The sequence below is a fragment of the Aplidium turbinatum genome, chromosome 13 (assembly GCF_918807975.1).
Source record: "Aplidium turbinatum chromosome 13, kaAplTurb1.1, whole genome shotgun sequence".
NCBI lineage: Eukaryota > Metazoa > Chordata > Ascidiacea > Aplousobranchia > Polyclinidae > Aplidium > Aplidium turbinatum.
In genome coordinates, this window is record NC_137484.1 from 24,512,973 (window position 1) to 24,526,995 (window position 14,023).

Below are 14,023 nucleotides of genomic sequence, written 5' to 3' on the forward strand. Positions count from 1 at the left end.
TTGCATCATTTGTTCAGTTTGTGCTTTTCAGTCCGGAGTGTCGTTACAGTTATAGTGCGAAGTCAAATTAATCTTACAATTTTTCATTTATGTATATTGCAGATTTAATTTCTTATGAGGACACACGTACGTGTCGAAAACGTTGGAGTCATTATATATGTTAGGTATTTTGTTTTGCTTTTCAAACATACTCCCTTATTTTAACTCGTCGTATGTTTGCGCCCATTCAGACGTAATTAGTTAAACAATGAGCTCCCACTTTTTGGAACTTGGCAAGAGTCCAGTCCTGTTCGACCCCGTCAGTGGCGTCACAAACGTCTTCTATGACGAAGCGAACATGCAGGTGGGTCATTGTGGAGGCAACGCTGTTGCTTCGAATATTTCATCTTCTTATTCATTGACGTCGATGGGCGTGGAGGGGGTGTGTCGCGACGGCAAACAATCGTCATTCTGTCACTAAATACAACGGTAGCCAGTTGTAAGAGCTTGTAAGACACCGCCAACCAGTCAGAACATGTTTCAGTGACTACCGTCCAATTGTGACCCCTCTAACATTCAGCCAGAGAGTTGATCCTACTTTGAACTTTGTTTGGTAATTACAGAAGGAGAAACAGGGGTGGAAATCGAACCCACGTCATCGAAATGTATTCCCTTGCCTTAGCCCACTAGACCACGCTGGTTACGGCGGAACATTCACTGATTTTACTTTCTATCAGAAATGTTTGCGTTTTTTCTCTGTTTTACTTGTAACTTTCTGATTGGTTGAATCGCTGTTCCTGTGACTTTTGATTGGTCCAATGATTTATTTGTCTTACCAAAAGTTTTTATGTTTAATTACCCACCGAACACAGCGACTTCAATCCATTGTGTTAGTTTTGCGAGGATTATTCAAATAGAATTATTAGGGCTTCGTCATTGTCACAATCAAGGTGCAAATGCCTCGCGATGGCTTGCTTTGTATCTTCAACAAGCGTGTTGTTTTCATTATGGAATTCTGGTGCGATGTGTTATTGTCGGTTATGACCTGAAGTAACCTCTGATGACGAAATCTGTATTATGTAACGTGTTTTCTGGAATCATTTTCCCTACGTGACCTTCTATAGACTTCGGTTGTTTACATTTAAATGCTACGTGACCGAACGATGGTTCTTTATGATGTAATCTTCTCGAAGTTATTGGACTGAACAGCCAACTATAAATAGTGGTGTAGTTTGTGTAATGATTATTCTGAGATTCTGAGATTATTATTATGGGAGTTGTATTATGATGAGTTGGTGATGAGAGTTCATTATTGTAGTAGTAGCAGTTGTTAATAGACGCAAAGATTATTGTTGATCGAGAGTGGAAATATTGAATACGAGTACTGTAAAGCAAAGTTGATGCTAATATAATTTCTGATTGAAATTAGAATCGTATGAGAAGCTGTGAGTGGATCACGTTAAACTCGATCAATAGTCGCAAGCATTGGAATCTATTGCTGTTTACTATTACTTTGATTAATTGTTGGAAGTGGTGAACCATTCGTTGGAGTCCTTCAAGCGTTTTTATATATCATTTCACCAGTAGAACTATCCGTGAATTTAATTGACTGCTTTTCGGTTTGACCCATAAAACTACGTCATTGAATCTTTCCAAGTCTTTTTCCTGGTAAGAGATAGAAAGAAATCGTGACATTCTGGGGGCTCGTCCGGGAAACCGAAAAAGAAAAACCGAAGAACACCGAAAGATTTATTGAAAGAATAATAAATTAATGTCAAGATGGCGGATACTGTCAAACATGAGATGATTGAAGACTTAGGGAGCATGGCTGAACGAATGGGGCTGACTGGTAATGAGAAGTCTCAGTTTGTGATGGAAGAGTATCACAAGATAATGGACCAAAAAGCTCAGCGAGAAGCTGACGAAAGAGAAGATAGAAGAGCTGCTCGTGAAATAAGGAAAGCAGAACTTGAAGCTGAAGAGAAACAAGCGCAGCGCGAAGCAGAAGCTGAAGAAAGAAGAGCGCAATATGAATTGGAAAAGTTAAAACTTGAATTAGAAAGACAAAAGCTGGACATTGGTGAGCGATCTAATTCTACTAATGATAATGCTCGAGATGTTATTGTGGCGCAAGTTAGACGTCCAGATTTGCCATCATTTGTTGAAGAAAAAGATGAGTTGGATAGTTATCTGTTAAGATTTGAAAGATATGCTACAATAGCCAAATTGGAGAAGTCGGCGTGGGCTACCCAGCTAAGCATGTTATTATCGGGACAAGCTCTTGATGTATATTCAAGACTTTCGCAAGAAGAAGCCATGAACTACGACAGATTGAAGTTAGCTCTGTTAAAGCGATACAATTTTACCGAGCATGGATACCGTCAAAGATTCCGTGAGGCAAAGCCTGAAAAACACGAAAGTCCAGGTCAATTTATTGAACGGTTGAGAAACCTTTTATTAAAATGGTTTGAACTTTCGGGGGCCGAACAATCATTGGACGGATTGGCAAACCTTATAGTTAAGGAACAATTTACAGATTCATGTTCAAAAGACCTGTCTGTTTATTTAATGGAGAGAAGTCCAAAGACTCTAGAAGACATAGCCAGTGTGGCAGAACAGTACTTAGTTGCTCATGATGAAAAGTTGTCGACTGAAGAAACGTTGTCATGCGATAACGACGAGGAGCAAACAAATAATTCTAAAGGAGGTGCTGTTCCAAGAGAAGTACGTTGTTTTAATTGTAATGGCTTAGGTCACAAGTCTGTTAACTGCCGGAAGAAGACTAACAGAAATCATCAGGAATCGAGGAAGTGGTGCAATCGTTGCAATAGGCAAGGACACGAAGCGAAGGAATGCAAGGACAAGTCGTTGTCCCGATCCAATCAGTCTAGAAAAGATGAAGACACGGACGTTTATCGATGCGGTTGTGCGTTAATGATTCCTAAACCAACGCTTGACGAGGAGAATCCGGATGAAGATGTTTGCGGAAAAATAATACCTGAAGATCACCTGCCAGTAGTGGATGGAAAAGTTGGAGACAAAAAGGTAAAAGTTTTACGTGATTCTGGTTCTACTGGTATAATAGTGAGGAGAGATTTGGTTAAAGACAGTCAATTAACGGGAAAAACTGGCCATGTGACAAAAATAGATACCACTTCAATCCAAGGACCGTTAGCGATGATATCTATCGAAACTCCGTATTGTAGTGGGACTGTGAAAGCGTTATGTTTACAAAACTCTTTAGTTGATCTGATAATCGGAAATGTTTTTGAGAGAGATTCTGAACTTACTTGTTATTCTTGTGGCAAGAATGGTCACTTTGCTCGAGATTGTTCTGCAGATAATCAGCAACGATCTCACGATGACGGATATTACGAGCGCGATGAACCAAGGAGAAGAGGCAGGCGACGACCATTTGGAGTTTGCTATAAATGCGGTAGACGCGGACATTTCGCCAGGGAGTGCGTTGCTGACGGCGGACATTCGGAAAACAGACGTTGCCGTGACAACCATTGCTACCGATGTGGAGAGATTGGACACATAGCCAGGAGCTGCCCTTTTGATGAAAAGACTTGCTACAACTGTCATAAAGAAGGTCATCTCGCCAAGGACTGTCCGGAGAGGAGGTGTTTCCGATGTAGGAAGATGGGTCATCTCGCTCGCCGATGCACTGAAGATGTTGAGGACGTTGGAGACTTTCGCAGAAAACGTGACTATTGTTTTAAGAAAAGCTATCGTTGGTAGATCATGCAACGATAGACTTATGAGAACTGATTATTGAGTAATTAATTGTTTTATGGTGTGTTTTGTATTGATTGTGTTGTTATATTGTTTGCAACAATATTCTAAGGGGGGGCGTATGTCACAATCAAGGTGCAAATGCCTCGCGATGGCTTGCTTTGTATCTTCAACAAGCGTGTTGTTTTCATTATGGAATTCTGGTGCGATGTGTTATTGTCGGTTATGACCTGAAGTAACCTCTGATGACGAAATCTGTATTATGTAACGTGTTTTCTGGAATCATTTTCCCTACGTGACCTTCTATAGACTTCGGTTGTTTACATTTAAATGCTACGTGACCGAACGATGGTTCTTTATGATGTAATCTTCTCGAAGTTATTGGACTGAACAGCCAACTATAAATAGTGGTGTAGTTTGTGTAATGATTATTCTGAGATTCTGAGATTATTATTATGGGAGTTGTATTATGATGAGTTGGTGATGAGAGTTCATTATTGTAGTAGTAGCAGTTGTTAATAGACGCAAAGATTATTGTTGATCGAGAGTGGAAATATTGAATACGAGTACTGTAAAGCAAAGTTGATGCTAATATAATTTCTGATTGAAATTAGAATCGTATGAGAAGCTGTGAGTGGATCACGTTAAACTCGATCAATAGTCGCAAGCATTGGAATCTATTGCTGTTTACTATTACTTTGATTAATTGTTGGAAGTGGTGAACCATTCGTTGGAGTCCTTCAAGCGTTTTTATATATCATTTCACCAGTAGAACTATCCGTGAATTTAATTGACTGCTTTTCGGTTTGACCCATAAAACTACGTCATTGAATCTTTCCAAGTCTTTTTCCTGGTAAGAGATAGAAAGAAATCGTGACAGTCATCTTCGCAATAAGGTCACGTGGTGGCTTTGTAGCTCATCCCATCATTCCAATGTCATCATGGATCCCATGTTTCTAGGTGTTTGCGGTGAGGTCTGGGGGCGAGACAGGGGTCGTAGTGAAGGGACCAACCGACAGGTGCGAGTTCACTTTTCTTCTCAAGGACCGTGGTCCTCTTGTCTCCGTCAAGTTTTCCCACCAACACAAAGTCCTGGCTCTGCAAAGGAGCGACCGATCCGTGGTAAGGACGTTTCTGAGTCGCTGTACTTGCAAGGAAACGTCGGAAGATCTTAGTTCTTTGTAAGAAAAATTCTTTAAAAAAAAATGTCGCGAAGAAAAAGATACAACTCGGAATCCTATTCATTGAATTTTCCTTCGCCGCTTCCGTTAAACTTTGGAAAGCTTTTGTTGCCATAGTTACATATCACGTGATGGACAGCGCTTGTTCCACCTTAATTCTCAAACAAATGATAGAACCGGCGCCATGTTACTCCCAGGCCGGAACCACGATGATGCGCATTCGCGATGCTCCATTGTAACGCGCTTTATAGGAAGTGCAATATTGTGTCGATCTTTAATTAAAGTGGAAGGTATTGTGACGTCAGTAATGACGTTACCCTGGTCAAGCTTTTTTTACAAACGACTGACGATGATTTTGTTCAGGAATTCTCCAACTTCGAGCACGGAGCAACCGACCCCATCGAATACTCGCAAACCTGCAAGGTACGTTTATTTTGCGTTGTGTAACGTCGAATTATTGCAAGAACGACGTCATCGGTTACCCACAATGCTCAACAATTCGGTTGTCCCCCTGAAGTACTGCTCAAGGTCAACGTTTGCTAAATATTTACAATATTTTGTTGGTTGGGAAGCGCTGCTGCTCTACCCTCCATCCCCACATAACCCCCATTGTACTCCATCCCCGGATAACCCCCATTGTACTCCATCCCCTTATAACCCCAATTGTACTCCGTCCCCATATAACCCCCATTGTACTCCATCCCCGTATAACCCCCATTGTACTCCGTCCCCATATAACCCCCATTGTACTCCATCCCCATATAACCCCCATTGTACTCCATCCTCTTATAACCCCCATAGTACTCCGTCCCTATATAACCCCATTGTACTCCGTCTCCATATAACCCCCATTGTTCTCCGTCACCATATAACCCCCATTGTACTCCATCCTTTTATAACCCCCATTGTACTCCGTCCCCATATAACCCCCATTGTACTTCATTCTCTTATAACCCCCATTGTACTCCGTCCCCATATAACCCCCATTGTACTCCGTCCCCATAAAACCCCCATTGTACTCCGTCCCCATATAACCCCCATTGTACTCCGTCCCCATATAATCCCCATTGTACTCCGTCCCCTTATAACCCCCACTGTACTTTGTCCCCTTATAACCTCCATTGTACTCCGTCCCCATATAACCCCCATTGTACTCCGTCCCCTTATAACCCCCATTGGACTCCGTCCCCTTATAACCCCCATTGTACTCCTTCCCCATATAACCCCCATTGTACTCCAGGGCCGCAACAACAAGATCCGAACCTTCCACTGGGTGTCCCCCGACGAGCTCATCTTCGCCACCGAGCGCGGCGTCGAATTCTATCAGGTCAGTCGCTTCTCTGTGTCGCGATCTTGTGTCGTGCAAGTCTGTGCCATACGTTTTGTCAACGTAAACAAATGGAGGAGCCACTGCAGGCAACTGATCGACCCTGATGTTTCGGGATGAAGACCAGGCTTCTTTGAAGCAAAATAGAAAGATGACCGCTAGTTGGAGCCTCCAGTGGCAATAATATGAGCTAGGCTGGCGATGAGTAGCGAGGTGCAGTTTTGTTGTTTGCAAATGTGAAATAAACATTTTAATGAATTGACGACCTTTCAAAGTCGGCTCGATGCTGCGACAATGGAACAATGCGTGAGGATAATAATTTTATTCTGTTTATTTTCATCAACACATCACGTGATCACCTCCAGCTGAACACCGAGCGTCGCTACCTCAAACTGATCAAAAGCGTCACAATGACACTGCACTGGTCCGTCTTCTCGGTGAGTACCCGAGTGATGTCACTAGGCTAGGGTTGCCATACCGTCCGGAAAATTCCGGACATGTCCGGAATTTAGGGTTAAATTTTGCGTCCGGGAGGAATTTTAAAAAATGCTCAAATGTCCGGAATTTTATGATGGGCGTTTTGGGGAATTAAAATTGCGGGAATAATCCTGTAAATTAGGAGTGTCCTAGAAAATTCGCTCAGCCAGCTCATTTTACTGCATCTGCAATCGTACTGTGCACACTGCCAATCCAGAACATTGTTATTTCGTACCGTGTGCATTTTTTTTACTACGAGGTTGTACGGAATTATGATGCAACAGAGCGTTTTCCTTATCAATGATGTTTACCACTTAGAAGTCAGTGTTACCATTTTAGTCTTTTTAAAACCAAATCTGGTTTATTTTGCAACCGTTTGGTTTATTTTTTTTTCGATTTGGTTTATTATTTTTTTTATTTTTCTGTTTTTTTTTGGTTTATAATTTGTTTTTTTAACATACATTACGTCAGGTATTCGGTTCGTTGCAGTGATTATTTCACTCGAACAAATTTTTTAGGTTATTTCTGCTATGTCCGTGTTTCATGGACGTATTCAAGTAGTTGAGAGAGAAAACAATTCCGTTGCAGAAGTGCTAGAAAATTTGGAGCTGGTTCGTAAAGTGCTTGTGGAAAGGAAGAATGAAAACTTTATGTCCTTGAAAGTTGAAAGGCTTTTAGTTGAAAAAAGAGAAGAGGGATATGAAGATGAATGTAACAATTTTCTTTCCGAAGTTGCAAACCTCTATGAGAGATGCTTGGAGTACCTGTGCTGTACAAATGGATGAAACCAATGGAAGAGTTTGCTTGTTTCAAATGGATGACCTTGAACGAGATACCAAGTTAGAAGGATGTGGAGCCTTGCCTGGAATATCTGATTGGTAAGGGGGTTGATGTGGACGATGCAAAGTACTTTGACCAAATCTGTAACTTGAAGCAGTTTGTGGAAAGTTACCTACAAGACGAAGAATTTATTAAATCGCCAACGCATAAGAAATGGTGCAAATATTTCGATCAGTCTACGAACATCACATGCCACTCAGAAATTTTAAGGATTGTATAGTTTTTCTTTGCTGTTACATCCCACAATGCCAATGTAGAGAGACTCTTTTCACTGATACAAAGTCAGTGGACTAAAGAAAGAAACAAGTTGAGCGTTGCGACTATGAAAGGCATATTGACTTTTCAATATAATTTCAAAGATATGTGCTGTAGTGAATTTTTCTCATTTTTGAAATCACACAAGGCCTTATTGAAGAGAATTAGATCTTCAGAAAAATATGCATGGTCAGAAGAGTAAATTTGTAGTGACTTGACTTACAAGCGTGTCTTTAATTTGTTTGAAGCATGTAATTGCTGTTCTTCCTTTTTCGGCACAAACTAATTCTCATTATTATTTTTCACTCTGAAGTTGAGATTTTTTTCAGTGACGGTCCGTAGCTATATTTAGAGAGTGCTTACCCTGCCTGGTGTGAGATTCTGCTCGTGACAGAAGACAATACTTTTCATTTCGGTAGCTGGCGCTTTAGCATGAGCATCGTACAACGTTTGCAGCTTTAGCATTTCGGTAGCGCATATATATGGTCTCATGAAAATAGTCATGCACTGTCCGGAATTTTGCTTTTTCAAATATGGTAACCCTACACTAGGCTCGATTATCTGGTGTCCGCCATGTTGGTTGCTTATTGCGACTTCAACCTGCCACGAGGGGACGGCATCGATCTGTGTTTTGTAATAATCGTTGGGGAACATTTTGTATACAGACATTGGAATCCTACAAGGTAGTTGGTAGTAACAATCTTGCCTACAAGGTCGCCCCTTGACCTTCATTGAAGATCTTGATACTTGTTTGAACTGAATCTTGTTCTTTGCAGCCTGAGGCATCGGTGTTGCTTGCGTCATCAGGGGACGGGGGGTTGCTCGTGCCCTTCCATGTGAAGGTGAGTCAAGCGACTTTATGTTTTTGTGCAGAAAGTTGGTGTCTCATTGTTACCCGGTCCTGGGTTCGCTTCCAGGCCAGGCCATTTGGTTAATTCCATGTTGGGCACCCAGACATTCAAACTTAATGTGTTGGAGATTGGGTTTGGTTTTGGACCCCCACCTCATTTAACTTGCCACAAGTCAGGGGTGAAACGACTGGCAAATCCAAGAAAGTCGATCCCTCCTTGTGATAGATTGACGTCAGGTTTCAGTCAATCAAAGTCTGTTCTACATCTTCAGGACGGCAAGTTGATTCAGCTGAAGGGATTCGAGATTGAAACATCCGGGACACCCAACGCGCGTCTCCAAGAACGTGACGTCATACTGTGCAACTTGTGAGCATCAAATTGTCGTTGATATCTTGAATAACAATGTCTCGCTCTGTTAGAGTCTCAAGCGTTTGTAGTCATTGTGAACATATAGTGGTGGCAGTAGTTTGGACTATTTTGTTGTAAAGAATGTGATAAAAACACGTTTGATTGACGCGAAGTATAGAATAATCACGTTGCCAGTAGCTACGTTGTGACGTCAACCGATATGACGTACTTGCAGGTACCACACCTTGTACGCTGGTGTCCTACGTCATCCCGTTCCCAACAGCAGCGAGAAGTGTCATCTGGATCTTTATCTCCTCAACAAGTTGGTTCCAATTGAGCTCCGTGTGTTGAGTGGTTGGTTGTGTCGCACAATATGGCGTCTCAGACCCAGACAACAAATCAACCAATTTTTACGTTGATTTAACGTCTCCAGACGTTGAATTGATATCAAAAACGGTTGATTTGCTATCCGGGGAGCGACTCCCTCTCAAATCGACTGAGTAGTTGTTGTTAACTTGTTCTTATGCAATTGATGGTGACCGAATGTGTACCCCATTAGGGACAGCGCTGTGCGGAAGTCGTTCATCCTCCAGCTCGGATTGGTTGGAAGATTTGCCTTCAGCATCGTCGACAACCTCGTCGTGGCGCACCACCAAGTGTCCAAGGTAGGGACGAAAAGGAGGGGGCGTTGTCTTTGAGCCCCACCTAACCCCCAGGATCTAATTCAATCAAATGAAAAGTTTACTCTAGAATACGTGGCTGTCTTCCCGCTGTCCTCATTGGTCCATGCGTCTATGTGTTCACATCATTTTTGGTTGTTTTTTATGCAGAGTTTCTATTTGAAACTTTATCAACATTTTCCTGCAAGATCAAAACCACTTTCCTCGTGTGCTTCACAGTGGCCTGCTGTGGCGGATATCTTTGTTGTTTCTATGATATTTAACGTTGTTTAGACATCAATGATATTCGACATCAAGCTACCAGGTGTGTCACGGTCGAACGTTGTCTACTTGGACCCCCTGGTGCACCCCCTCCCAATCCGCCCCTACCAGATGAAGACCCAAGGTGGGGGTTGCTATTTTTGTTTGAAAATACCAGGGTTTCCAATTCTTTTAACGTTTTATTATTTCAGAGTTCAGCATCAATTCTGGCAACACTGTCGTCGAGAAAGAAGTTGAACTGTGTGAGTGATGTTTGTGAGATAACCAATTGTGATTGTTACTGACTTCCGGGTAAATGACGTCATCGCTAGCTAGCCTGTCTCGTGTTATCGTGCGATGCTTTGACGAATATTCGAACCGATGCCCATCGCTCTCGTTCCAGACGCACAGACGTGGATTGTCTTCCGTCCGAACCTCGTGATCGATGCCGCTCTTGGATGCATGTGGAACCTGAAGATCAACCTCCCGGACATTGTTGATATGTTCCAGGACCAGGTTGGTTCAACGCAATTTAACGTTAAAACGACGTAAGTTTTCGATGTGTTCGTCGTACACAGCTTAACACAAGTGACCTCGTGTACTTCCGTTCAAGTGAGATCGATATTGTTCGCATGATTTTTTGAGAAGTTATCTTCCTTCAAACATCTCTTCCCTACAACGGACGACTTCATCAGTGTTTCCCTATGTTTTTACAGTGTTTACTTTTGGATTTTCTGCTTTTAAGGAAAGGCAGCAAGGGAACCATTATTGAGGTTTTCAAGTCAGGTTTGTTGATAGAATTTGTGGTTTAACTTTATGTAACTTTAGCAACTACATCTGCTGACTCTGCTCCTAACTTCCAGCTTTGCATCCGAAGAGTCAGGCTCCTCTTGCACAAGTATCTTCCTTCTTCTCCAAGCTCAACCAGGTCTACAAGGACTACATAGACGCTGAGCAGCACTTCCATAAGGTGACCCCATAAACATTGGCTCGTAAAAACACGAGAAATACACGTGTATTACACGAGTTTCCTCAGAATTTCACGTGTTTTTCACGTGTTTTTCACGACCAATGTTTATGGGGGAGTGATCGTCATTCCGCCGCGGGATATTGTGGATTGTGATTAGATGATGCTGCCATTTTACATGCTTTGTCAGAAGGTGGTAGTGGAAAACTGTGTCGGAAGATAAGTTTGCTCAAGTTGTTCAGTGATATGTCGCAGGTTTTTTATGTTTCAGTGAATCCCTGGTTAGATTTATATAGACGTCACACATTCGTCACCGTATCGTCACATTTCTTGTAGAAGTTGCAGTTCCAACCGGATGTGACGCACACGCCCTACCACCGCGCCTGGGTGACGTTGGACCAAAGTGACGTATTCACCCATCTCCTGGAGCCGTTCGTCGACGATTGTGACGTGGCCTACCAGTTCAAGGTGGCGGTTATGACGGAGTACATGAAGTCGCTCGACAGCTTCAAGATCAAACCGATGGTGAGGATCGCGATGTGTCGGGCGCCGCTGAGAGTTCAACTCGCAACTTACTGGATGTGTGTTTGTGCCGAGGAGGGCGTTTGATGTCACTAAGATGTCGCCCGCTGTAATTGCGGCACTCTTTCACGTCTTTTCAACGTCAATTTCAGCATTGCATCAGCAAGCTGCTTATAAGCACACTGGTTCATGGGGGCGGCCACTTCCTCCTGCAGCAACTGCTACGACACAATGTCATCGAAGATTCCCATCCGGCCGCATGCCTCTTGTTGTCGCTAGAGAGCACCCACCCCCTTTGCTTTCAACTGGCCCTGGACATGTTGAAGGTAGGCTCTTTTTTTATTACGTCATAAACACTGCGGGCCTCAATCACCGACTCGTGCTCTTGCAGTTTGTATTTCAAGTTATTGATTGTTCGAAGGAAAGTTGAGTCTCCGATAACATGACGTCAATTGTTTCATAATATCTCAGCCCGAGCTCGTATTGTTGGTAGCGGATTGTGAAGGGCTGGTTGTTATGGACAAGACCTTGCGTGTGCTGGATAAAGTCTTTTTGGCGGCTTGTTTTTAATTGATTCCATTTTGTAGAGTTGTTCCGTGATTAAGACATTTGTTCAAATATCATGCGACGCTGGGGAAGTCCCTCACGCAAGTTGGCAAACGTGACGTAGAACAGCGTCATGTGACGTTTGAAGGCAAAGTTTTCTTCGCATGAAGTTTCTTCAAACTGATTGTCTGACGCTGCAACTTGTTTCCATGCCAACCATTGTAATCGATCTTCCTCCGCAGCGCCTGGCAACATCTGACGAGCAAGTCATCGAAGTCATGCTCTCCAAACAGATGGTGAGACTTATTGCGTCATAATCGTAACGTTTTTTGCGTCAAACTACAATGTGATGACGTGAATGCGATAATAATGTGGGATTTTAATTCGGAAACTTCTCAGTCAATCTCGGTAGCCGAGCTTGCTACAGTGGTTCAAAAGCCTCTACTACACTCTACAAGTTTGTGAAACTGCCAGGATTCTCAAGAGGAATTCGTATTTGGGGGATAAAGATTTTTTTCATTAGCGACCATCCCTCGCATCCTCATGATGTCCCTCCTCCCCAGATACTTCCCGCTCTCCGATTCATTCGTCATGTTGGAATGACTGATCTGGTTCCCGCCAAGAAGTTCCTGAGTGCATCCATGCATGACGACATGCTTTTCTACTCGGTCTACAAGTTCTTCGAGTCGCGCAACCTTCGATTGAACGGGAAAGCGCAGTTTGCTGATGGTGAGTTCACTATTGACGTCTGTTAACGTTGTATTTGCGTCAATTGTATGAAACACATTGCACCGTCCAGTTCGGTGATCACCGTAACATCGATTTGGATATTGGAACTAAAATTGCCATATTTGTTTGCGTGAAGGATGATTTATCAGAACATGGCTTTGTTGACTCATAGTATCAGGTTGGTGACACTGTTGTTTGTTATTTGAGCTTCAAGTCTCGGTCCGCTTCAAATGTGTGTAGTGCCCATGCGCGGTGTTGAAAGAGCAAGTAAGCCCTCATCCTTCTTCAAATATAATTGTTTGATCTGTGCCTAGCCTACAATCGCGTGCTCTCGACGAACCCTTGTAGGCCGATCACCACGCATGCCGTAGAAGGTTATTTTTGGGGGCGCGAAAGAAATGCTGCCCAAATATAATTGTGCCCGAAAAAGATTTGCAACAAAACATGTCACCATTTTTCATCTAGGCCTACTGGCAATTAGGTTGCAACAAATATGCATTCCACACTGTTCTGACTATGCCCAATTTTTTTTCGCAACAATTTTGGCCATTTTTCTTTGCTAGTTAAAAATTGAATTATGTCGTCACTCAAAGATATGAAACATGCAAATTATCCAAATTGTTAAATCTTTTGCCAATCTGTTAAAATATAAAATGCAGTTTCAATTAAACAAATTTCTGTCCGAATTATCCACACATCAAAAGTTTTGTGGGTGCGACCCCTGCTCCTATGACGCATGCGACGGTGTTGTGGACGATCCATCCATTGTTAATCGTCCGGTCGAACACGCGTTCGAAAGGACGGTGTTCGACCCTTACACCTTTTGTGAACCCTTTTGTGGGTGCGACCCCTACACCTATGACGCATGCGACGGTGACGCATGAAACGCCCCCGTTCCACCCATTGTTGATCGTCTTGTCGTACACGTGTTTGAAAGGACAGTGGTTCGATACCGCTCAAGAGCATGCACCTTGACAAGACACTTCTTGAAGATTGGCTTTCAAAGCTAACCACCGTACATAGCTCCAGGTAGGACAATCTTTCATCGCACCCAGGCTGTCTCTTTCAACATTGTTCCAATTCATTTCAGCCGATCGCTGTAGCGAATACACGAAACACTACATCAAACTCTTCGGGAACAAGACCGCCGCGTGAACCCTGCGATTGTGATGTCAGCAGTGTGCAATCATGTGTGACGGGGGTTTGGAACCTTCGAAGGCGACGTTCAAGATCGGACGAGACAAGATGATGACGTAATTTGTAATCAGCAAGTTCTTGCATTGAACTAACTGGTCGCTTCCGCGCAGTGAGATGGGACGGTCTGGAGTGGCACGTGCTCCTCG

The 14,023-nt window shown here is 43.0% G+C and overlaps 1 protein-coding gene across 5 annotated transcripts; it reads left to right on the forward strand.

Moving 5' to 3' along the window:
* The first annotated feature begins 215 nt into the window (after positions 1-215).
* On the forward strand, positions 216-13,910 carry LOC145781899 (regulator of MON1-CCZ1 complex-like). 5 transcript variants are annotated; one of them, XM_082593585.1, is made up of 19 exons: positions 216-343; positions 4,678-4,839; positions 5,262-5,321; positions 6,139-6,225; positions 6,591-6,662; positions 8,574-8,639; positions 8,920-9,014; positions 9,232-9,318; positions 9,556-9,661; positions 9,950-10,061; positions 10,129-10,179; positions 10,320-10,432; positions 10,633-10,702; positions 10,780-10,886; positions 11,220-11,408; positions 11,558-11,731; positions 12,194-12,247; positions 12,515-12,680; positions 13,771-13,910. In XM_082593585.1, exons 1-19 carry the CDS (start codon positions 248-250, stop codon positions 13,833-13,835), a joined length of 1,932 nt encoding a protein of 643 aa, XP_082449711.1. In that variant the 5' UTR covers positions 216-247; the 3' UTR covers positions 13,836-13,910. The 5 variants fall into 5 exon arrangements, 4 of the variants coding, with proteins under 4 accessions (XP_082449711.1, XP_082449710.1, XP_082449712.1 ...); XM_082593584.1 differs by lacking the exon at positions 216-343 and adding an exon at positions 3,391-3,688; XM_082593586.1 differs by lacking the exons at positions 216-343; positions 9,950-10,061 and adding an exon at positions 3,391-3,688 and having other exon boundaries at positions 10,129-10,177.
* Positions 13,911-14,023: the final 113 nt, after the last annotated feature.